This window comes from Borostomias antarcticus, assembly GCF_949987555.1.
Source record: "Borostomias antarcticus genome assembly, chromosome: 17".
In the NCBI taxonomy this organism is placed as follows: Eukaryota; Metazoa; Chordata; class Actinopteri; order Stomiiformes; family Stomiidae; genus Borostomias; species Borostomias antarcticus.
This window is the reverse complement of record NC_140250.1, coordinates 22,138,160-22,160,133: the sequence shown is the minus strand read 5'-3', so window position 1 is coordinate 22,160,133 and position 21,974 is coordinate 22,138,160. Positions and strand designations below refer to the sequence as shown.

General features: G+C 42.9%; 1 protein-coding gene across 1 annotated transcript in view; it reads left to right on the top strand.

Moving 5' to 3' along the window:
* The window catches only part of lrp1bb (low density lipoprotein receptor-related protein 1Bb), a gene marked incomplete at both ends in the record, with an annotated part of 163,069 nt that overhangs the window by 131,739 nt on the left and 9,356 nt on the right, over nucleotides 1-21,974 (top strand). The window contains 25 exons of the mRNA XM_084452101.1: nucleotides 348-529; nucleotides 900-1,099; nucleotides 1,333-1,521; nucleotides 1,613-1,761; nucleotides 2,017-2,110; nucleotides 2,631-2,747; nucleotides 2,877-2,996; nucleotides 3,999-4,118; nucleotides 6,883-6,999; nucleotides 8,275-8,381; nucleotides 9,041-9,173; nucleotides 10,373-10,479; nucleotides 10,756-10,888; nucleotides 11,317-11,439; nucleotides 11,661-11,783; nucleotides 12,391-12,531; nucleotides 12,846-12,980; nucleotides 13,647-13,766; nucleotides 15,707-15,948; nucleotides 16,502-16,725; nucleotides 16,933-17,039; nucleotides 17,787-17,903; nucleotides 18,192-18,365; nucleotides 19,427-19,552; nucleotides 19,977-20,141. Coding sequence (XP_084308227.1) covers nucleotides 348-529; nucleotides 900-1,099; nucleotides 1,333-1,521; nucleotides 1,613-1,761; nucleotides 2,017-2,110; nucleotides 2,631-2,747; nucleotides 2,877-2,996; nucleotides 3,999-4,118; nucleotides 6,883-6,999; nucleotides 8,275-8,381; nucleotides 9,041-9,173; nucleotides 10,373-10,479; nucleotides 10,756-10,888; nucleotides 11,317-11,439; nucleotides 11,661-11,783; nucleotides 12,391-12,531; nucleotides 12,846-12,980; nucleotides 13,647-13,766; nucleotides 15,707-15,948; nucleotides 16,502-16,725; nucleotides 16,933-17,039; nucleotides 17,787-17,903; nucleotides 18,192-18,365; nucleotides 19,427-19,552; nucleotides 19,977-20,141 — 3,565 coding nt within the window. The remainder of the gene's footprint in view (nucleotides 1-347; nucleotides 530-899; nucleotides 1,100-1,332; nucleotides 1,522-1,612; nucleotides 1,762-2,016; nucleotides 2,111-2,630; nucleotides 2,748-2,876; nucleotides 2,997-3,998; nucleotides 4,119-6,882; nucleotides 7,000-8,274; nucleotides 8,382-9,040; nucleotides 9,174-10,372; nucleotides 10,480-10,755; nucleotides 10,889-11,316; nucleotides 11,440-11,660; nucleotides 11,784-12,390; nucleotides 12,532-12,845; nucleotides 12,981-13,646; nucleotides 13,767-15,706; nucleotides 15,949-16,501; nucleotides 16,726-16,932; nucleotides 17,040-17,786; nucleotides 17,904-18,191; nucleotides 18,366-19,426; nucleotides 19,553-19,976; nucleotides 20,142-21,974) is intronic.

The window sequence follows — 21,974 nt, the reverse complement described above, 5'->3', positions numbered from 1 at the left end:
GTGGTGTGGATTTTAAATAGTGTTGTCCAGGCTCCAGTTCCATCTGCCACCTGGCACAATATTATTGTTTATTCAAAACAAACAGTTGGTTTTTTTTCAAATTCAAAAAACCTGTCTGAACTGAGGGACATTGATTGAAAGTTACTGAATATTTTCACCATCATTAAGATTGTTTTTGACTCCGGTTTTCACGCCACATACATTGATCTGATGGTTTCATTGTTCTGTGGTTTCATTGTTCTGTGGTTTCATTGTTCTGTTGCTGTTGTTGTTGTTGCTGCTGCTGCTGCTCCCTTTCTCTGCCAGCTTGTCGTTAATTCCTCCCTCTCCTTACCTTCTCTCTTCAGATTGTCCACCGGACAGCAGTGCCCAGTGCCCTGGCAGTGGACTGGATAGGGAAGAACCTGTACTGGTGTGATGTGGAGAGGAAGACCCTGGAGGTGTCCAAGGCTAATGGTCTCTATCCCACTATACTAATCAGTTCTGGCCTGAAGACCCCCACTGATCTGGCCCTGGACCCCCAGACCGGGTACGGACCATACCTGAGACGCTGAGAAGACACTCTCCTAGATTCACATTCTATATAAAACATATTAGTGAGGTCGGACACTTTTTATCAAACATGCGTAATTCTGAGAGGCATCGTTCCTGTCCCATATAGAGTGAGGGAACATTTTAGGCCTCAACAATACCCCCGAAGGCGAATACTGAGGCACTTATGACGGCCACATCGGCGCTCACTTGAACTTCATTGGGATTGTAGATTGCCAGCATTAAAAAAAAAACTCCTGAGGGTTGTCCTGCAGTCATTCATTTGCATCTCCCATATACCTCCATTTTGAGGAGGCTTCATGTCATCGACAGCCAGTGACAGACTTGTGATTGCCTTTGCTCCGCAGGTATGTCTTCTGGGTAGACTGCTGCGACTCGCCTCATATCGGGCGTATCGGCATGGACGGGCGAGGCCAGGAGATCCTCGTTGACAAAGAGATCTACAGCCCCACCGCTCTCACTATCGACTACACCAACCAGAGGCTCTACTGGGCAGACGACAACCACATCCTGTTTGCCAACATGGACGGCTCCCAGAGGCACAAAGGTGAGACAGGAGGCGATGCTTCGGACTTTTCTGTGTCGGAAGGCGCTGATTAACTGTTGGCTCCTGTAGCCTCGAGACAGATCAGTAACACACGATATATGAAGGTATACATCAAACGGGGTTTATAACCTGTTAATCCAAAGCTTGAGTTTATAAAAAGTAGTAAGAGTAATCAATATTGGCTTAATCATATACTGCTGCCGTGCTAATAAATGTATTTTTCGCTTCCCAAGTGTCCTACGATCACATTCAGGGGGTGATGGGACTTACGCTGTTTGAGGACTTCATCTATTGGACAGACGAGAAGTCCAAATCTCTCAGACAGGCTCACAAGACGACCGGGGCGCAAGGGATGGAGCTCATCAACCACTGGCAGGCCATTAAATCCATCAAGGTTTACCATTCTCTTCGCCAGCCAGAAGGTACCTCGATTCCCACGATTACACTTTATCTCTTCTCGGTAGAACTGGGAATTAATCGGTCTGTGTTTACCTTTTCGTTTTCTTTTCACAGTGCCCAAGCACCAGTGTCAGATGGCAAATGGAGGCTGCAGCCACTTGTGTCTCCTGTCACCGGGTGGAGAGCACAGGTGTGCGTGTCCAACGAACTTCTACCTGGCAGCAGACAATAAAACCTGCCTTTCCAACTGCACCGCCAGCCAGGTCAGCCCACACGACACTTTCACCGCCTCGACGCAGCTTGATGTTCGGCTCTGTATTTCTCCCCTGAGGGAATCTACTTCTCTTTGTTTGCGCCATTCATTCTTCTCTCCCGCTGTGCTTTAAGTCCCATGGAAATAGCAGAGTATTGGTTTCTACTCCGCTTTGAAAACGTGAATAGAAAGTTCCAGCTCCGTTTGACTTTCATCTTGGTATTTTGTTCTTTGTGTGTGTGCGCGTGTGTGTGTGTGTGTGTAGTTCCGCTGTGGTACAGATGAGTGCATTCCTTTCTGGTGGAAGTGTGACACTGTGGACGACTGTGGGGACGGGTCAGACGAGCCTGCAGACTGCCGTGAGTAGCTCGTCTTAGAAGAGCATGCAAGGTCAGCTCCCACTGAGCGACGGCAAGTTTTCCAATTCAACCCACTTTTGAAAGTGACCATCCACCGGTGTAAAAAAAAAAGAAGAAAAATTGTTACAAATTATTTCAATATGTTGATTTGAGATGGTTCACCATAGCTGTGCCCCAATCCCCAATACATTTCCTGCATGGTGCCCGCTAAACCCTAGAGCCGGCCCTGGTCATTGGACAGAATGTAATGTTTCTTCTCTCCATCAACCTTCAGAGTAGCTGAAATTTATGTTAGAAATGTGTTATTAGATTGGCAGCCAGTCAATTTCTGTCTCTTGGTTTGACCGCTTTCCCTTGGTGACAGTTTTTCATTTTGAAACACACACACACACACACACACACACACACACACACCGTTCCACTGCCGGACTGTATACAACTTAGAAATAGAATGGAAATCCAATGACAGACACACTTTGAGACCAGACTGTATGTAGAGTGATCGTTTCTTCTCATTCAGCCGAGTTCAAATGCCAGCCGGGGCGTTTCCAGTGTGGCACCGGCCTCTGTGCCCTCCCTCCCTTCATCTGCGACGGAGAGAATGACTGTGGAGACAACTCGGATGAGGCCAACTGCGGTAAGGACCGCGGCGCTCACGATGGCTCTTCAAAACAAAACGCCAACCCTAACACTACAGTCGCCGTGCTCCTGAGTCGGCATCCCGTTTGCTCACCAGTCCTCCGTTCTTTCCTGATGTCTCTTTCAGAGACCTACATCTGTTTGACAGGACAGTTTAAATGCACCCGTAAGCAGAAATGCATCCCCCAGAACTTGCGCTGTAACGGGCAAGATGACTGTGGTGACGGGGAGGATGAGACGGACTGCCGTAAGTATCTTCTCCGTTTACCTATCAAGACCTCCTCAGGGGATCTTCATGAGGACCTTTGAGGACCTGGAAGTCCACGGGATTATGCCAGGTTTTCCAGGTGCCAGGTGGGTGGGTTTTTGGGGAATAGACCACTGGCTCTGTTGTGCCAGAGAAGAACATTAAAGCACAAATAAGGAATAGAATGATTCCAATAAGGAATAGAATGATTCCAAACAGTATTTTGACCCAGGTCTGGATTATTCTGTTTTGAAACTGTTGACCAAAGTTTGAACTGGAAGTTTTAGCGGTGGGATATGACACATTAAGATGAATCACCTTAAAGGTCTTTATTTGATTTTGGGAATTTATTGTGAGAAGCAATGACAGCCTGACAAGTGGCTCATTAAATCATGTGGAGTCATGTATTATGTATTCTGAATGTGAGGAACATTTCTGTGAAAGGGAAACAGAATGAGAATATAACTGTCTCCCATGATGTAACTCAGGCACATTGCACTTCTGACAACTATCACTTGTTGCGACTTGCTACAGTAGACCTTGTCTTGAGTGTGATTGTAAGAGAGAGAGATTTCCTACATGTACAAGACAGTTTAAGATGAGGGTTAATTACTGCCACCTCTATGCACAATATAAGTCACGGGCATTGTCCCTTTTAGTCAGATCAGACATGCATTTGTACAGCAGTTCAATGGCACAGTAGCTATGACAACACGATACTAATTCACCGTCACCTTGCTTCTGGTATGTAGTGATGTTATACTTGAAATTAAATTTGCAGTGACCTGATCGTACAGCAATGTATGATTGGGCTTTGGTGATGAATAATCACGCATGCACACCTTCTTCTCACGCACATCTCCGTGTGACACCCACCCCCCCCCCCCCCCCCCCCCACACACACACACACACATCTCCATATGCCCCCCCCTCCCCTCCCACACATCTCCATAACCCCCCCCCCCCCCCCCTGGTTTGTTGTGCCGGGGTCCCGGCCATCAGCGGAGAGCACCTGCTCTCCTGACCAGTTCCAGTGCAAGGCGTCCATGCACTGCATCTCGAAGCTGTGGGTGTGTGACGAGGACCCGGACTGTGCGGACGGGTCAGATGAGGCTAATTGTGGTGAGTGGTGGGAGAACCTCTAAATCATCAATCAAATCAGTCCCGTAGGTTTTTCGAGACCTTGGGTGGAAATTAGGAAACAAATTAACTTTACACATGGGCTAATTTCTATCCCTCTGACTACCTCCTGATTGAGTTCAGACAAGTGTCCAGTAAAAGGACATCCACTCGTAGTTTATGAGAACTTATGCCTCGATTGTTATGGCTCAAAAACTGGAATCTTGCGCTGTACATTTTTCAATCCCAGACTTTTGTTATCTCATCTACACCTAGATGACTGCTCTGCCCCCATGGCTTTGTGGAATTCTAGGGTAAATGCTCACTTGTTAAAATTGCCTAGAAAATAATTGAGCTACAGTATTACAGATGTCCCAACAGCTGTCATGGCTAGCTTGTTATTTAGCTGAGGCAATTTAATCAATAGCTTGGTCGTGTTGAGAGAAAATAACATGATTTCCAGTGGTCCAATTTCAAAAATAAATAAATAAATACATTTATTTGCATATGTGTGCGTGTGTGTTGAGAGAGATAGAAAGATAGATGTTATTAGCATGCCAGGCCCTTGATATTAGTGTTAAATCATCTGAGAAGGATATTCTGTTGGGATGTCACTTTAGTAAAGCTTTCTCCAATTGATGTTACTACTGTATCATATCATCAGTGTCCCTAAGGTGTGAGGGCTACAGTATTTATATTTAACCTAACTTTCCTGTGTCATACTGCAGGGCTGTACAACATTGGGGGGGGGGGGGGCAAATCCGCCCCCCCAAACACACACACCCTTACTTCCTGCCATTGAAATTATAAAGTAAAATATGTACAAATTCACTGGCACATGCGATATGTTTCCCTTTTTGAATGCCTAAGTGCATTAGACGAGGTACAGTATTAAGGATTTATAATTGTTTTTTTTATTATTTAATAATTGTTTTTTTTTGTTAAAATATCAGTTATATATTGGGGGGGGGGACTTGTCCCCCTAAATGTATATGGTGACTACGGCCCTACTGTATGTCTACAGTAGCCTATAGCAAACAGCATCAGCTAATATAGAAATAGATATGCATGCTGTTCTGGATATAGTGAGCCTTCTAGTAACTGACAAAAAGTCACATCCGGATAATATATGGACAGATTTGTTTTTGCCATCTGATCTTGACTTTCAATAATCATCTGAGTCTTGGAAGTGGCTTTTGTTTGTTTTTTGTGGCGATATAATGAGCTTAGACATAGAAGTGAAACGCTGTGTCAAAGACGTTAGATCCTATAAGTGACAGACTCTTAATGAGTTGCTCCGTTCCTTCATCCCTCCCTCATCCCTCCTCCCTGTGTCTCTCCCCCTGCTGTCAAGCTGGAGCAGGATGTGGCTCTAGACCTGTCACTGTGTTCGTTTGATGCGTCTCCTTCAGCTTTACCCGGGGCATTATTTATCACTGAAAACCTTGAAATGCCGTTAGAAAGCAAGATCTTACCGTGACTTTGAAAACCATTCTGTGGATGTTAGAGAGAGGTCTTTATGGAGGAACTACAGTATGAAAAGCCACATCCCTGTTTAGTCAAGAAATGAACCTTGCTAAACATGTCAGCACAGATTATTTACATGTAATCTATAATTCCAAATATTTAATGCATGTATTGGGAGTAGGCTATAGCACCAAAGGCACTGCCTATTGTATTTATTATTTGGTGTAATATTCTAGCCTATAGCCTAAGGACAAATTATATTGTCATGACCAGATGATAGTGCCATGATCTATAATACGACTTTATACAACGGTTAGTTCTGGTTCTTGATTCTGATTGGCTGGAAGCCGTGTTAAAATACTTTGTAACACACACCTGGGACCGCATTTCATTCCATTTTCAGTATGAATGCGCCTCCCATATGAAGCACCCAAGGCACTGCCTATTGTATTTATTATTTGGTGTAATATTCTAGCCTATAGCCTAAGGACAGATTATATTGTCATGGCCATATGATAGTGCCATGATCTATAATACGACTATAGATATGTGCGTTGGTCTGTGCGCATTTCCCCTTGGCCAAGTAGCGTTGAGGTGACTGCGTCCCTCTGCCATGCATCTATATAACTGGGCCTTATTCCTTTCACACAAAACCTGTGCTCAGCAAAGATGGGAAATATCAATGGACTATCATCAAACTGGTTATGTTTTTGGTGTGAAGGCTGTACACCAGAGCATCACTGAAGAAAGGTTATTCCAAACAACAACAAAGCTGTATTTAGCAACAGACTCAGTGTACTGTAGCCCATCTATAGATAAACTGTATTATAAGTGGGTACAAACACAGTGAATTCATTTTCTTAAGTGTCCGTGGAGGTTTTGCTCCTTGTATATGGACGGATGCCATAGATACTGTAATTATACAGCAATACAACATGAGATGCAACATATTCCTTGAGAGCTATATTCAACTTTTTTTTTACATTTACTCCGAATACTCAAGGTTGGTTTTTTAAGCCTTTGATATTGCAAACTCCTTGTCACATATTCTGTTGAGGATATGAGCCATTGGCAGCACAGTCGGGTATTTTCACCGTGCACTCTAATATTAGCCTGGTGAGGGCCGGCGTGTTCTCAACTCGCTGTCAGGCTTTCTCCAGGAGACCCGTGAAACTGGTAATCACATTGGAACACGCTTGAAGCGAAATAGCTAGCTTTTAATTCGAATGCTCCTTGAAGACAATATTCATCCGTGTGTTTGTCTGCTTTGTTTCCTGATGAAAAAAAAATCAAATAAAAGATGAAAAGACCTGTGGACCTCATGAGTTCCGCTGTGAGAATAACAACTGTATCCCAGACCATTGGAGGTGTGACAGCCAGAACGACTGTGGAGACAACTCAGACGAGCAGAACTGCAGTGAGTAGTGACTCTGCTCTCCTTACCTCCCCGTAAGAGCTGCTTGGTAACTTATACACGCTCTCCACATTGAACATGCACTTGAGCAGACAGTATTTGGAATCGTCTGAAAATATCCCCCCCCCCACCTCCACCAGCCTCTGGCTCTTGGTGTCTGTATACCATTGGGTCTCTGCTAAACCTTTTACTTTTTGTTTAAGTTCCCACAATCAAAGTAAGCCAGTTCTCATTTTAAACTTGACTATTCCTTTGTGATGATGCACTCCTCTGCTCTCTTATTTCACTGAAAACTGACTTCTGAGCTTTCATATCAGAGCTTTTCAAACTCCAGCGTAGATATTCATCATTCTTGGAACAAAGGAGTTTTTTATTTTATTTACCCATGAAATTGCACTGTTAACCAAGAAAGACCATACCTAATTTTTGCTCCGTGTGTGTGTGTGTGTGTGTGTGTGTGTGTGTGTGTGTGTGTGTGTGTGTGTGTGTGTGTGTGTGCGTGCGCACGCATGATATGTATTATGTTCTGTGTATTTATGCTGAGTGTGCATAATCTGTTTGATTTATTACGTGCTTATTCCCCATACCTATTAATGTCACTTAAAATGCAAATAAAGACCAGTCAAGGGTTGGATGGTAAAGAATTAAGCAGGTGGGATAGCAGACAGCCGAGAGGCTGCAAATCAGATTGTGGTGCATTGCCTGCTGGGAGCCTCCCTTGAAGCACAGCTCATAATACACACATTGAGTTAGTTAACAGTCCATGATAACAAGGAGAGTACCCCCACATTGGACCTGATGCAGCTGTTTAAATAAGCCTTAATATTATCCTCAGGGACATAGTTAGACCTACTATAACAGTAAATGGGCAGAATGGTGGTTGCCAGATTTTGGGCTCAAGAGAGGGCTGTCGTCTCATTTGTGAGAGAACAAGTCGGAATGCATTTGCATCTTGAACAGGCCTGGCTTGTCAGCTTCCTCAACTCCAACAAATATCTGATTAGCCAAACAATGGTTTATTGCCTAGGAATTAGCATCTGATGCTAAAAAGACAGCATGTTGTCTCTAAAATGGGGCTAGAGGGGTTGTGGCATATATTAACTTGTGTATTTAGCATGTGGAATGTATTAACTTGTACCTGTATATTTTAACTTTGAAGGCTTTTGTTATGTTTCCTTATCTGGAGCGAAAATACTTAGTTACAGGGAGCTTTTAAGGTTGTGTTTGACTTACCTGTATACAGTAAGCAAATGTTAATAAAGGTCCTTGTCCTCTCAGAACCAGTCACCTGTAATCACAAGGACTTCGCTTGCACTAATGGAGACTGCATATCGGCTCGATTCCGCTGCGATGGAGACTACGACTGTGTCGATAATTCAGATGAGGTCAGTGACCACCACCCGCTTGTGTCCATTCATTGTGAGTGACCCCATCTGGGTGAACGGGGCCAGTGTGATTCATTTGTCCTGAGGAATATCTATCTAGTGTTTCCGCCCCAACACTAAAGATTTGTTCATTGAGTTGGAGTGTGCCTGAAGATATGATTGCATTATGCTTGCAAATATGCAGTCATATTTTATTAATTAAACCCCTATTTGATCATAACCACCCTAGTAGAAAGGCCCTTCACATTAAGTGTTTGTTATTCAAAATGTGGTAGCATTAGCATTGTGCTGCGATGACATTGCGCTATTTGCAGAGAAAAAGCACCAAATCAGTAGAAGTTATTACCATTCATTGAATATTACCTCATTCAAATATAGTCATTACCATGCTTTGGTTTCTGTAATATATTGCTCTGCCCCACACTCTCTCACCATTTTTGTGCAAAATCCCCACCATGCTTGATTATACAACCTCCATTAACTGATCACTGTGTGCCCTGGAAAATAATGCATTCAGCTCATTGAGCACAGAGTTAGCCTAGTGATTCGAGCATCTGACCAGTTACTCTTTTTACTCTGCTACACTGCTCTTCTGCTACCTGGACGTGACAAAGGGACGTACTGCAGTCGTGTCCTAAATGTCCCCTGTGCATCTGCAGAAAGACTGCGAGGCGCACTGTGCCGAGGACCAGTTCCAGTGTCTCAACAATCAGTGCATCTCACTCAAGTGGCTCTGCGATGGCCAGGAGGACTGCAAGACTGGGGAGGACGAGAGCAACTGCCAGGGAACAAGTACGATACAGAGAGCCCTCTAGTTCTGGAATGATCCGCATGTCACAGCCAGTCCCTGGTTTACACAGTTTATATAACCCACTAAAACTTTAATCTCACCTTTATTCTGTAGTTACTAGTGGGTACTGAGACCCATACATTTGACGTGACATGCAAAATGTCAAAGTATGTGGTAATCCAATAGGTACTGTGTCTGTATCCCTTCACAACCCCACAACTGGGACACTGTTGCTTACGTGTGGGTTCATAATGTGATTGTGTATGATTATAAGTATACAAATAGTGAATTGCTAAGCTAACGAAGCTAACTAGCTGGCAGTGCATATTGAGAGCTGGAGTCCTAATGTCCTAACAGGGGACCTTTTTGACATTTCAGTAAATAGTGTCCGACTGCCTTATGGTGCTATTCTTACCATTATGTCTTGCTAATTATCTTGAGACAGCAGATAGAGCTGCCTTTATCATTAGATGTCTTCTGTGCAATTATTAATCAGTCCCCTAACAGCACGGGCACGTGTAGCTATGTGTTGTGGACAGTGGCATTCAAGTTAGCTAACTAGCCAGCTAACTACATCAGTTTGACTACAGCAGATGGCATCTGCTCTCAAGATGTGTTCAAGCCTGTACATCATACTATAACGGAAGGGGACACACAACTATGTCATGGAAAGGGCATTTTGAACAGACCCTTTGCACTAGTGCATCAAATTGGATGTTTACTATGAAACATTTCCTTTCAGCACTACAAAGAGCACCCAAAAAACATACACAACTGCAGCAAAGCTATTAAATAGAAAGCTGTTCTGTCCCTGTGGAAAAATAGCAGCTCCTATTGCTAGTGTATTGTCGGTTGTCTACATTGGAATGACCTCATCCGGATCCCCACTGGTGATGATTGGCTGGATGGATGAGTTTTCAGGCTCTAAGGCACTTCATTCAGCAGCGGGTAGCACACAACATGCTTCAGTCCGTGGGAAGACGACATAGTCAGACTACATAGCTCTGTGCCCAGCAAAACTGTGTCAGAAGGAGAATACATGTTTTCAGTCTGTCCATGTTCTTCACACTGAAAGAACAAATCAGGTACATTTTTTGGGGGGGCTATACCTGTACATCTTTTCGAATGGAAAGGTCACGTTAATAGCGTTGACGTGCGAGGATACAGCCGTGTGTCATGTTTGATGTGTTTTGCGTTTTAGTGGTCCCCTCCTGCTCGCTGAATGAGTATGTGTGTGCCAGCGGAGGGTGCGTCTCCGCTAGCCTGAGGTGCGACGGACAAGACAACTGTCTAGATGGCTCAGATGAGGTGGGTTTGGTTCTGCTCGGCCCTTAATTCATGCATAGCCTTTCTATCTTGTTGGTGTTTATACAACGTTTAGCAGAGAGATTGGCGTTTAGAAAACATTTACATTCACTAACGCCTCTACCATCTGATGTGGTTAATTCCGCGGCCTGACATTGAGAGGAGTTATCGGTAGAACAATGAGCCCTGGCGCCCAGTGGTTGTGCTGGTCGTTTCAACCAAGCGGGACCTTTTTCTTATTTATTTATTTTTCGCCTCACTGTGTTTCCATGCCAACAGATGGGCTGTGTGAAGGAATGCCGAGAGGATGAGTTCTTGTGCCTGAACCGTGCCCACTGCGTCCCGTGGCGTTGGCGCTGTGATGACATATTTGACTGTGTTGACCACAGCGACGAGGAGAACTGCAGCCAGGGTAAAAAACACTTCATACCAATGAAAATTATTCTTTATGAAGGGGATTTTGTTTAAGTTGCTCCCCTTCCCATGTCTATTAAGTATCCACCTGAGAGTGTGAATGGTAATAATGTTTCCCATATGAGCTTTTCGCATGAACAATTGCCTGTCCACTGAAAGAAAAGATTACCCTTGGAGTTAATTGCTTTTACAGTAAAATGGCACAGCATGCAGGGACATTATCACGCATGGCGACAGTGTCCATTACCATTCAAATCATATAGTTTGTGCAAACTAGGCTTAGCACACATCCTTTTACAATGTACATTATCTATAATGGTGGAGGCTGGAGGGGGAGTTATCAGATGTGCAGTACTTATAAAAAGAAAGAAGATTAAAAAAAACTCAGCATGAAAGAAATCACAATGCTGGCTTGTGTAATTGCAGGGGCTTTCTTCTGTCGCGCCGATGAGTTTGTTTGCAACAACACATTGTGTAAGCTTCATATGTGGGTGTGTGACGGCAAGGACGACTGTGGAGATAACTCAGACGAGGACTCAGACATGTGTGGTGAGTTGAAACGACGCCTTCAGCTACCTCCGAGACCTTTCTCAAAGGTGTTTGATGGATATTTTATAAGTCATTACTTTACCATTTCACAAAAAGGTAATAATTCTGGTCTATAACTCTGAATCTGCAACTCTGAATGCTCAAATAGGTTTTCGCTCCCCTCCGGTTGAATGATTAAGAACAGACTTTACTGACGTGCGGCGCTCTTGACTTTCTCCCAGCCAAACTTCCCTGCCCCCCCACAAGGCCATATCGCTGCAGGAACGACCGCGTGTGTCTGCGCCCGGATCAAGTGTGCAACAAAGTGGACGACTGCGGTGATAACTCTGACGAGGAGGAGTGTGGTGAGCTCGTGTTACCCGTCTGTTTCAGCGGGCCCGGGGGCGGGATCGGAACCCGGGTCTCCCGCTCGGGAGGCGGGCGTGCTTGACGGTTGCACCACCAGCTCTGAGTTTCACCATGTGTCTAGACTTCAAAACCATTTTAAAACTGCTGGACTAAGGAGATAATGTGGTTTAAATGTTTCATAAAAGTGAAACTTTTAAGCTACGACCAGTGGCTCTATACTTTAAGTCGCTCTGTCGGTCCACAAAAATGTCCACAAGATCATTGCTGATGTTGTCCACAAAGGCACCGTGGCACCACAGCTCTTACTAATTAATTACTACTAATTACCACTAATTAGACACAAGAGGAGAAGATTCAGCCAAATTGAAAATGCTTGTAGCCTACTCTATTGTGCATACGTGTTCACAGCTATTGCAGAATTTGAGCTTGTTGTGTATGAGGGGGCATAGAGACTCAAAACAACATATTGGTCTTTGAATCTTCAAAACTGCATGAGTATGTTTTCATTTATATCTCAGCGCAGCATTTGTTCTTTTAACAGTGTGTTCATGCTCTTTGCTATGTCCTCACTCATCTCTTGGGTTTTGCTGCGTGTCCGAGCAGTGGTGGTGGCCGGGCGACCCAGGCCCTGTGGGAAGACAGAGTTCACCTGCAGTAACCAGCGTTGCATCCCCACCCAGCTGCAGTGCGACCTTTTCAACGACTGTGGAGACGGGGGCTCGGATGAGCAGGACTGCAAGACCTGTATGTGGCAATATGTGGGCATCTGGCATGATGACACACAGATCGATATCCCGGAGTTCAGTCAAACATATTAAATGGCACCATAGTGGGGTGGTATGCAGGGCGGCATGCTGCAGTTAGGGCTCTGCTATATCAACACTTTCAATGTCATCATACTGTATGCATGATTGATAATCCAGTAGCCTACACAATGTTTTTTTCTCATTGGACACACATGTCCTTTTGATTTCCATACTCAACAGAAATTTCTAAGATGAAAGCAAGCATATTCAATGCAAATAAGTTCTAATCACAGTGTTGTCTTTAAATTGTAGTTTCTAACGGAGATGTATGTGTAAAGACAACAAATCCATGCGGAGAAGATGCAATTTGCAATCAAACAAACATAAATGCTATATGTCAGTGCAAACCAGGCTTCAAGAGGAACCCAAAGACTGGCCAGTGTGAAGGTATTGTATAAAACATCATCTTTAGTTCAATTACAATTATTTAGGTACCTTATTGTAAAATGGCGCTCCCAATAATATTGGTTATTAGCTATTAAAGATATGGCTTTGTACAGTATCTATCAATAGAAATCCATTAGTTTTCTTTACATAGGCTTGCTTTCCTTCCAATACAAACCCAGTACATGTGTGTCTATAACTGTAAGCAATTCAGTTTCAGTGAAGTTGAATAATTATAGATTGAGTGATAGTTTAGCATAATTCAGAAAGATGCAATTATAAATTGAACTCTGGACCTTGACTCGTTGTAGACCTGTCTTGTAGTTATTGCTTTGTAGGATATTGCTTCTGTGCAGGGGCAATGAGTAGAGAAAATGACTGGAGATAATTTCCTCTTTAGTAACGGGAAACGGTGCTTTCTTATCTGTGGGAAAAATAAGGTTCATACAATCCTGTTTCTGACAGCTCCATACACTGTACATGTTGTGTTATCATAGCAACTAGTACATGCTTTTTTGTGTGTGTGTATCCCTAATTACAATTACTTTTCATCATCCTAGTTGCAATGACAGCATAAACATAAGCCTAGCCCAAAGTTCAGTAGCTACTACAGTCCACTGCGCTAATATATATAACTGACAAAAATACCTTTCTCTCTTTTCTTTCTAGAAATCAATGAATGTCTTGAGTTTGACAGATGTACACATTATTGTACAAACACTAAAGGATCATATAAGTGTACTTGTGACAGGAATTTCAAGGAAATCAATGGCAACTGTGTAGCAAAAGGTATGGACTCATAATTTTAACATATTGTGTCTTATAGGTGCATTCAGTCAATATAGAACTTCTTTATTTCTATCTTGTCAATACAATTGTATTTTATCTAGTATTTAAAGGTATCATTAGTAGGATTTGTCAGTTGTGTTTTGTAAACACAACATTCAAACGTGGCCCCTCCTCCCTGCTCCTTCCCTGCTCCTCCCCCTGACCGCAGTTGCCAAGTCAGAGATTTTTTCCATCTGCAGCCTAACATCTGCAAGCCAGTGTGAAATGAATCACGTCCCACATACTTATAACACCAAAGAGCTCAATTGATCCACAGACACAGGATTTTCCCCCTAAGCACTAAGCCAGCACGCTCGTTAAAAAGCCATTCAAAGTAGACTACAATAAAGTATTCTCCATATTGGCAGCATTTTGATTTGTTTGACTTGACAAACACTATCGAGGGCAAGCAAGCTGACGAGAACTAACGCTATTAGTGGTAAACACCACCGCAATAAATAGAGTTCTTCCCCTCCCATGCTCGGCGGGTCTATCGGGGGAAACCTCTATCTAGTTTCTATCTATCGGGAGAAATCATCTGATAGCTCAAGGGAAATACACTGGAGGGTAAACACTTTCTAGCCTTATCGTATCAGGAGTACACATTGGCATGACACCAGCTAGCCTAACTAGCTAACTTAGCTGGCTGGCTAGCTATCAATATTAGCCAGGGCGACACCTCGCCATTCCGAAATACTGCCATTCCGACAAAATCGTCGGAATGGAGATATACCTCGCCATTCCGAAGGTTCGCTATTCTGTTCGGAATGGCGGCCCTCATATCCTTTCGGAATGGCGACACCTTTCTGAGCAGTGAAAAGGTCCGCCACTCCGAATTAATGGAAGTCAATGATCGGAATGGCGGTGTTTCGGAATGGTGAGCCGACCCCATTAGCCAGCTATCTAACAAAAGCTAACCCCTTGCATTTAGCGAGTAAGAGCGACTAACAGAAAACAAGCCAACTCCACTTCACTCTTTATCCACATCCTCTACTTCTGTGTTCGCCAGCGGGTGAATGCCAACCCCAGATTCACTCTAGTTTTTGAACAAGCTTTGTCAGCTTGGCATTTTGAAACACTATATTTTGGTATCTTAGGTCCTGCCTCCGCCATTATCTTAGCTTCTCACTTTGATTTAGTTGGATTTCAGTCTCCATGGATATGGCAACTCATATATTGAAGGCTCAACCACCCACAGTTGATTGGTTGAGGGATACCCCCACCCCAGCTCCCCCCAGCTCCACCCCCACAGGCCAAAGGTTGACATCCAGAAACATCCAGAAGAGTGAACAACAAAATACAGCCAGATGGAGGGGCCTCTGCAGATAAACACCATCACACTTTCTAGTGAGGCCTAAGTGATCGAGAGGGATTATTTTTGTATCACTCTCTACTTTATTTTTTAGGAAAATCCTACTAAGTATACCTTTAAATATTATACAGTATAGCCTACACTTATCTTGTTTAGCAATATTAATAGTAAAACATCAGTTGTTATCAACTTGGATATTACATTTTGCAATGTATTTTTTGATAGTGATAGTTATATATTTAGCCATGATTACATATGATTATGTATACAAGACCAGCCAATTGACTACATACAGTATGGCATTATTTAAATGCAAGCATATTATTCTATTTATGTGTATTTCTAAACACACTTCTATAGTTTTCTATTGGATTTGATGTTTTATTCATTACATTGCCTTGTGTCAATCGGCTGGTTTTGATGCTTCATCATTTGTGAAGATATGTAATGTTTAGATATGACTTAACTGCTAACTGCATTCTATATAATTCTATTTTGTGAATGAAATGATGTCAAACTGTTGTCTAAAACCCCAAATGGAATTTAGCCACTTTTCATTTTTTTTGCATATTATTAACTCAACGGGCAGGACCAGAGGATCGAGTGCTCTACATAGCTAATGACACTGAAATCCGAAGTTTTGTGTATCCATTTAACCAGAGCCATGGACACAAACTACTCACTCGCATCGAGGACAATGCCCGCATTATTGGGATGGATACTCTGTTTCACCAGCAAAAGTTTATCTGGGCTACCCAGTTTAACCCTGGTGGACTTTTTTACAAAGAAATCCTAGACAGAAGTCAAACTAAAACAAATGTTGGAAACATTGTAAGTATATCCAAGATGGGTGGATAGGCTCTTATGGTTTGGATGTGATTCAATGGATGTAGAATATTTCAATTCCAAGGCTCTCCGTTGAGTAGCCCTATTTCAAGAGAAACATGGACCTGTCTGTTCTTAATGAATTGGAGCCTTGGTTATTGTATTTGAGCAGAATGAGTGTTGAATTATCAGCAGGGAGCTCTTCGACGTTGGCAGAGTTTAATGAATGTCTCAGACTATTAATTTCCCTCATTTTAGATACTGATTAGGTGGATAAAAACCAAACCATTGTTTTAATAAAAATTGCACATCTCTCAGTCAGCCAGAGGTCTTATTATTCCGAGATGTAGAGATGGATCAGTGTGAATTAATGAAGCCAATATTTAAATACCCCTTGTAGACAGAAAGAAATAAACTTCAGACGATATTCATGAATTGGAGACAGAATATTTGATGAAGCATAGAAAAAACTTTTCTGTAGACAGTAAGATAACAGAAAAAATACAGGATTAAACAATAGGGCAATGGCTTGATAAAAATGTTCCTCTGTCAATTACAGTGTTCAGACTTCCGTAGACCGAGGGATGTGTCTGCAGACTGGATTACAGGAAATATTTATTGGACAGACCACTCTCGGATGCACTGGTTCAGTTATTACACAGCCCACTGGACTAAGCTGAGGTATTCTATAAATGTGGGTCAGATCAGGGGCCCAAACTGCACCCGTCTGATAACTGACATCGCAGGAGAGCCTTACGCCATTACCGTCAACCCAGCACGAGGGTAAGACTGCCATTTTACATTCTCTCATTATACTGTCTAACAGTCTAGACTGAAAAATTTGGGGAAAATTGTGTCCAATATTGTTTCCTTAAGTGATTTGTCAAGTCTTAAGACTTTGTTTTGCATCAAGTCCTTTCAAGTAATCCATGAGGATATGGATATGGATGTCATGGAGATCCAACAGGAAATGTGTTTTTCACCCTCCAGGATGATGTATTGGACTGTGATTGGTGATCATTCTCACATCGAGGAGTCGGCCATGGACGGGTCCATGCGTAGGGTCCTTTTAGAGAAGAACCTTAGGAGACCCACAGGTACATAACCATCTCATTGTTGTACATTTTATTTGACTTACAATATTATTGAAAAGCTCCATAATGTTACACAATGCCACATATCCCACAGGATAACATATTACACATATTATTTTACTGAGACATGGTAGCGGGTGGAGCTGTTCGAAAATAAGGCCACGGAAACAGTAAAGGAATGACAGTGGCGCAGTCTAAACCTGTTGTGGTGTCCTTGGGGACACACTTAGGGCTGATCTACTTTTTAAAAGATGGTTTGGCCTCCTTTAATGCACGGGACTCATTGCACTGTCTCGACCACAGGAGGAGGGATTCATCATCAGTGGAAAAACGCAAACCTATTTAATCGCCTTAGGAGCGCGATCATTTATCCAGTGCAACTCACGAGAGGAAGAAACGAGAGTCGCTTGTTAAAGGGGAAATCTAGGACGTACAGTAACGTGAAAAAGTCAGTGGACAACAGAGAAAAAAAAAAAATGGCGGTGTTATTACGTGATTCCAACCCTGATGACTTCCTCAATTATTTCACTGTGTTGAAAGTGACATACCTAAAGGAGATTAATAATATAACTGTCTACTCATGCAATTTGTGCAGGGGCCGATGTATGAGTTTTGACAGCGCAATCCATGCAATTGTGTTCAAATATTTCAAGAAGGCTGTTGCCGAGGGCCTCCAGGAATGGAGGCGTCCATATTGATCTTTGTACAACTCATAAGGCAAATAAATCTTTTCCTCTCATCCTCCCCTAGGCCTGGCAATCGATTACTTCAACCAACGTTTATATTGGGCTGATCCTGAGCTCTCCGAGATAGGGAGCATGAGATTGGATGGCTCAGACCCAGTGGTGACAATCAGTGACAGACACGGTAACACCAAATGGAGAACAAAGCACAGCATCTCTCTCTAAGCACACACTATTGACATGGACGTTTTAATTTCCTCCACATTTTTATCAACAGATTGCTACAATAACATTGGGTTGGTAGCCAGCCACAGCAAGCTGCTGTTGAACAATGGGTGTCTATCTTTCTGCCCACACACAATACAGGCTTGCTCCTCACTTGCCTTGGGTTACAACTCATTAAATCTAAAACAGTGAGCACCCGATCTTATGCTGGTTGTATTTGCTACTGTTTTCTCTACTGGGTTTCCAGGAATATCTCAGCCTTATAGGATCGACTTATTTGAAGACTACATCTACGGAACAGGGCTGAAACACGAAGTCTTCAGGGTCCACAAGTTTGGCAAGCAGCCTTTGGAGTTTCTCCATCTAGGTCTAGAGAAACCTACCAACGTCTTGATCTCACACCGCTACAAACAGCAAGATGGTAAACGCTTTGTATTTATTTTTATAAGCTTTTTATTTCATTTTCATGTAACTGCTTGTTGGGTCAATATACTAAGCACTGTGGGGAAATGCAATGAAATAGCCTAGGTTATAATTATTGTCTGGATAAGCGTATTAAACAGGCCAGTTGAACAGCCATCAGCGATCTTTATGGCTTAGCAAGTGCAACAAACAAGATCTTGACCTCCAGCACACGGCTCTCTGTGTTAGCTCCCTGATATGCCCCACACATCCCCATCATGAAGAGAAATGCAGATAACTGAAGAATAAATAGGTCCTCCTCCTGCCGCAACAAACAATCTGTTGTCGAGGTAGTTCAGTGTTTTTCAGGTGGGCTGCAAGACAAAAGGGAGCCATCACATCCCAACAGATCGGACCAACTGATCCTATGTGCCCCCCTGCCCTCTGGCTCCCTGCTTCTCTTTGAAACATAATTGGCAATTGCTATTTGTTACCTCAGTGGTGTTAATGGTTGTGAATGGTCAGAAAGATCAGTCATGATTTGGGTTTTCCAGTTAAAGCGCATCGTAGCCATTCCCCTATGACTCAGTAGTCTGGCCCTATATGGGCGGATGTTGTGCGCAGCTAGAAAACAAGTGTGAGGTTTGATGTTTTCAGCAAAACACTGACAACCCTGCATCCCACTGTTTTGCTACCAGTGATCTCCACAACCTCCAACCACAGAATTGTTGTAATTATAATGTTTTGTCTGATTGAAACCCCCAATACTGCAACTGACATGCTGTATGTTTCAAAGCTCGGTTCACTAGCAGGCCATAACAATTCCTCATGGACCAGACCGTAGAATATGGACCATGCCACTTGTTAATTCTAACTATATAAGAGGTTATGAAGTAAATGCCCATTTCCTCTTTATTCTGTGAACGATTAATGTGTTGTTGCTTCAGAATTATTTTTATTGTATGATTTTGCTCTGTTGAAGAATAATGCCTAAGGCAGGAAGAGGCATACAACTGCTAAATAATTTGTTGTGTTTAATATACAAATCCACCTGATATTCCCCTTGTGATGTCTCCACAGCCTCCAACCCCTGCTTGAGAATGAGCTGTGACTTCATGTGTCTGCTGAACCCAACGGGTGCAAAGTGTACCTGTCCAGAGGGGAAAATAGTGATCAATGGCACCTGCAGTGATGTCAACATCTCCGGTAGGTCTCCAGACATTATAGCATGTGGTAGTGCCACCTCTACAAGATGGCAACAGTTGTATGATCCAGCTGCAGCTTGGATAGTACAAATGTCTAGGATGAGAACTAGCAGGGCCTGAATTTGCAGGAGGGGCCAAAATTTGTATGATTGGAGCAAAAATACCATAATACTCAGAGTAGAGGGAAAGCATCTCAAATAAAGTTAATATAATTCATAAATACATAAATAAATACATATCAGTGATAGCATGACTTTTGTTTCATTGTTCACATCATCTTTCCTCAATGGTTGGCACAAGGAAATCATGTTTTAGGGGATCATAATACTGTACTTCCAAAGCACAGTATTCAATGTATTCTGATAAACGTTCATAATAGATATTTCAGTAGTATATTTCACAGCCTGTGCCCTACTCTGTTTAAGGTGAGCTCTGTCGACCTCCCTGCGAGAACGGTGGGCGCTGCGTGGTCAACGAGAAGGGAGACTGGCGGTGCTACTGCTGGCCTGACTTCTCTGGAGAGCGATGTGAGGTCAACCACTGTACAGACTACTGCCTGAACGGAGGCACCTGCATGGGCTCATCGCTCGGTGAGTCTTCTCTCCACCGTGAATGCTGTGTTTTGCCCATGGCACACGTTATAATATAAATTGTTAGAGTTATAGAGTTAGAATATCAAGTTAGGACTTTGGTTAAATGTTTTGGAGAACAATTAGGAAGTAGGAGTCTATAATATATTTTAAAAGAGATAAGCATAAAATTTTCTCATAACAATGATTGATTATTAGTAGGTTGGAGGTAGGGCACGCTTTTCAAAAAACCTTGTAGAGTACAGTGCTGGACTCAAAAATGGAATATATTAAGACAGGGCTGTCTTTGAAAAAAGGACAGGCAGAGCAGCACATGATGATTGAAGCACAAAGACAAAAAATTCTCATTCACCATTTATTATGGCCAGTTGGTAATGTTGATGCGTTTCGTCTGGAAAGCCCTCGTCAGAGGTACTCTGACTGTCCTTCTTTCAAAGACAGCCCTGCCTTAGTGATTGATTCTTTCTCATTGATGCCAAAGGCATACTGTATGCCATAAGACTAAAGACATTTTAGCCAGATGGACTTGTGAGTCACATTACTAGTTTGATGCTCTTTTTCCATCTCCTTCGTACTTCTATGAATGTGGTAAAAACAGACTTGAAACACACTTGCATCAAGGCAATTATCCACAATGTGAATAGTGGATGAAAAAATAGAGTGCCTTAGAAGTGATGAACTGTATGGCTCTACAAGAGAAACTATCTGAAAAGTTTGATGTGGCATCAGCGATGGTTTGTAGTTTTCCCTATGGTATCTGAAGTGGCTTCATTTATTTGAACACCTTGAGAAAGGATGATGAGAATCAAAGCCATTCTCGCTCCTGTTTTGACTGTGGATTCCATTCACACAAATATAGACAGGTCTGTGGCTTTGTATTTCAATGTTTAAGATCCAGCAAGGATAGATCTTCATTCAAGCAAGTAACATTATCGGTTCCTGCACAGAACAATAGCATATGCCCCTTGTGAAGAAACTTGTGCCGGTGAAGAATGCATTCACAGGATTCTTGAACTGAGCCGATTCCTGGATGATATTGCTATATCTGAGGTGTAAATGTGTTGAGAGATATGTGGTGGCTGCAAAGCTTGATAGAGATCTGTTTGGCCCGATCAGAAAACGGTCTAGCCAATCAATATTCTATGAGGCAGCTACGATTGGGGTTTATGTGTGATGACAGCGAGATATATGGGTTGTTGATCTGATTGGATGAAGTTAGCCGTGATAGACAGATGATAAGATAATATAAGATAACAATAACAATCACCTGCCAAGTAGTTTTGCCCAAAGGTGCCCTGCCAAGTAATGCCTACCCTCTTCCAAACAGTTTCTAACAAAGCCTTCCCAGATGCTTGAGTGGAACAACCATCTGGTGCGTCAGGTTAAGTAAATCAGTCCCACTAAGAAAAGTCCAGTTATAACAGCATATCTTGTTAATAGGGAACAAGTACAGTATTTTTTGGTTAGCCTCCTGCAAGCAGCTTGTTTTATGCCTCTGCGTGGACGCGTGTGTGCGTTCTGTGCGTCACCTCGCGCGTGCTAGTCATTCATGGTACAGCGGCCGGTTGCGCACGCCATGTTCCTGTTGCTGTCCGTCTCTCTATGCTTTCTGAAAGGCAGCAGCCACGACAGCATTGTGTAAAATGCTGGGATCTTCCCCCCCCCCTGCACTGCCACTCTTTTTGGACATGGACATCTTTTTTTTCATTCGTACAACTCTGTCACAGATGTGGTTTTTTTTCCACTTATTAGGCTACTCATTCACATCAGCCTTACTGTAAGTACCTCAGCAATTTCCCACCATGAATTAAAAGACACGTTTCTTTTTTTATA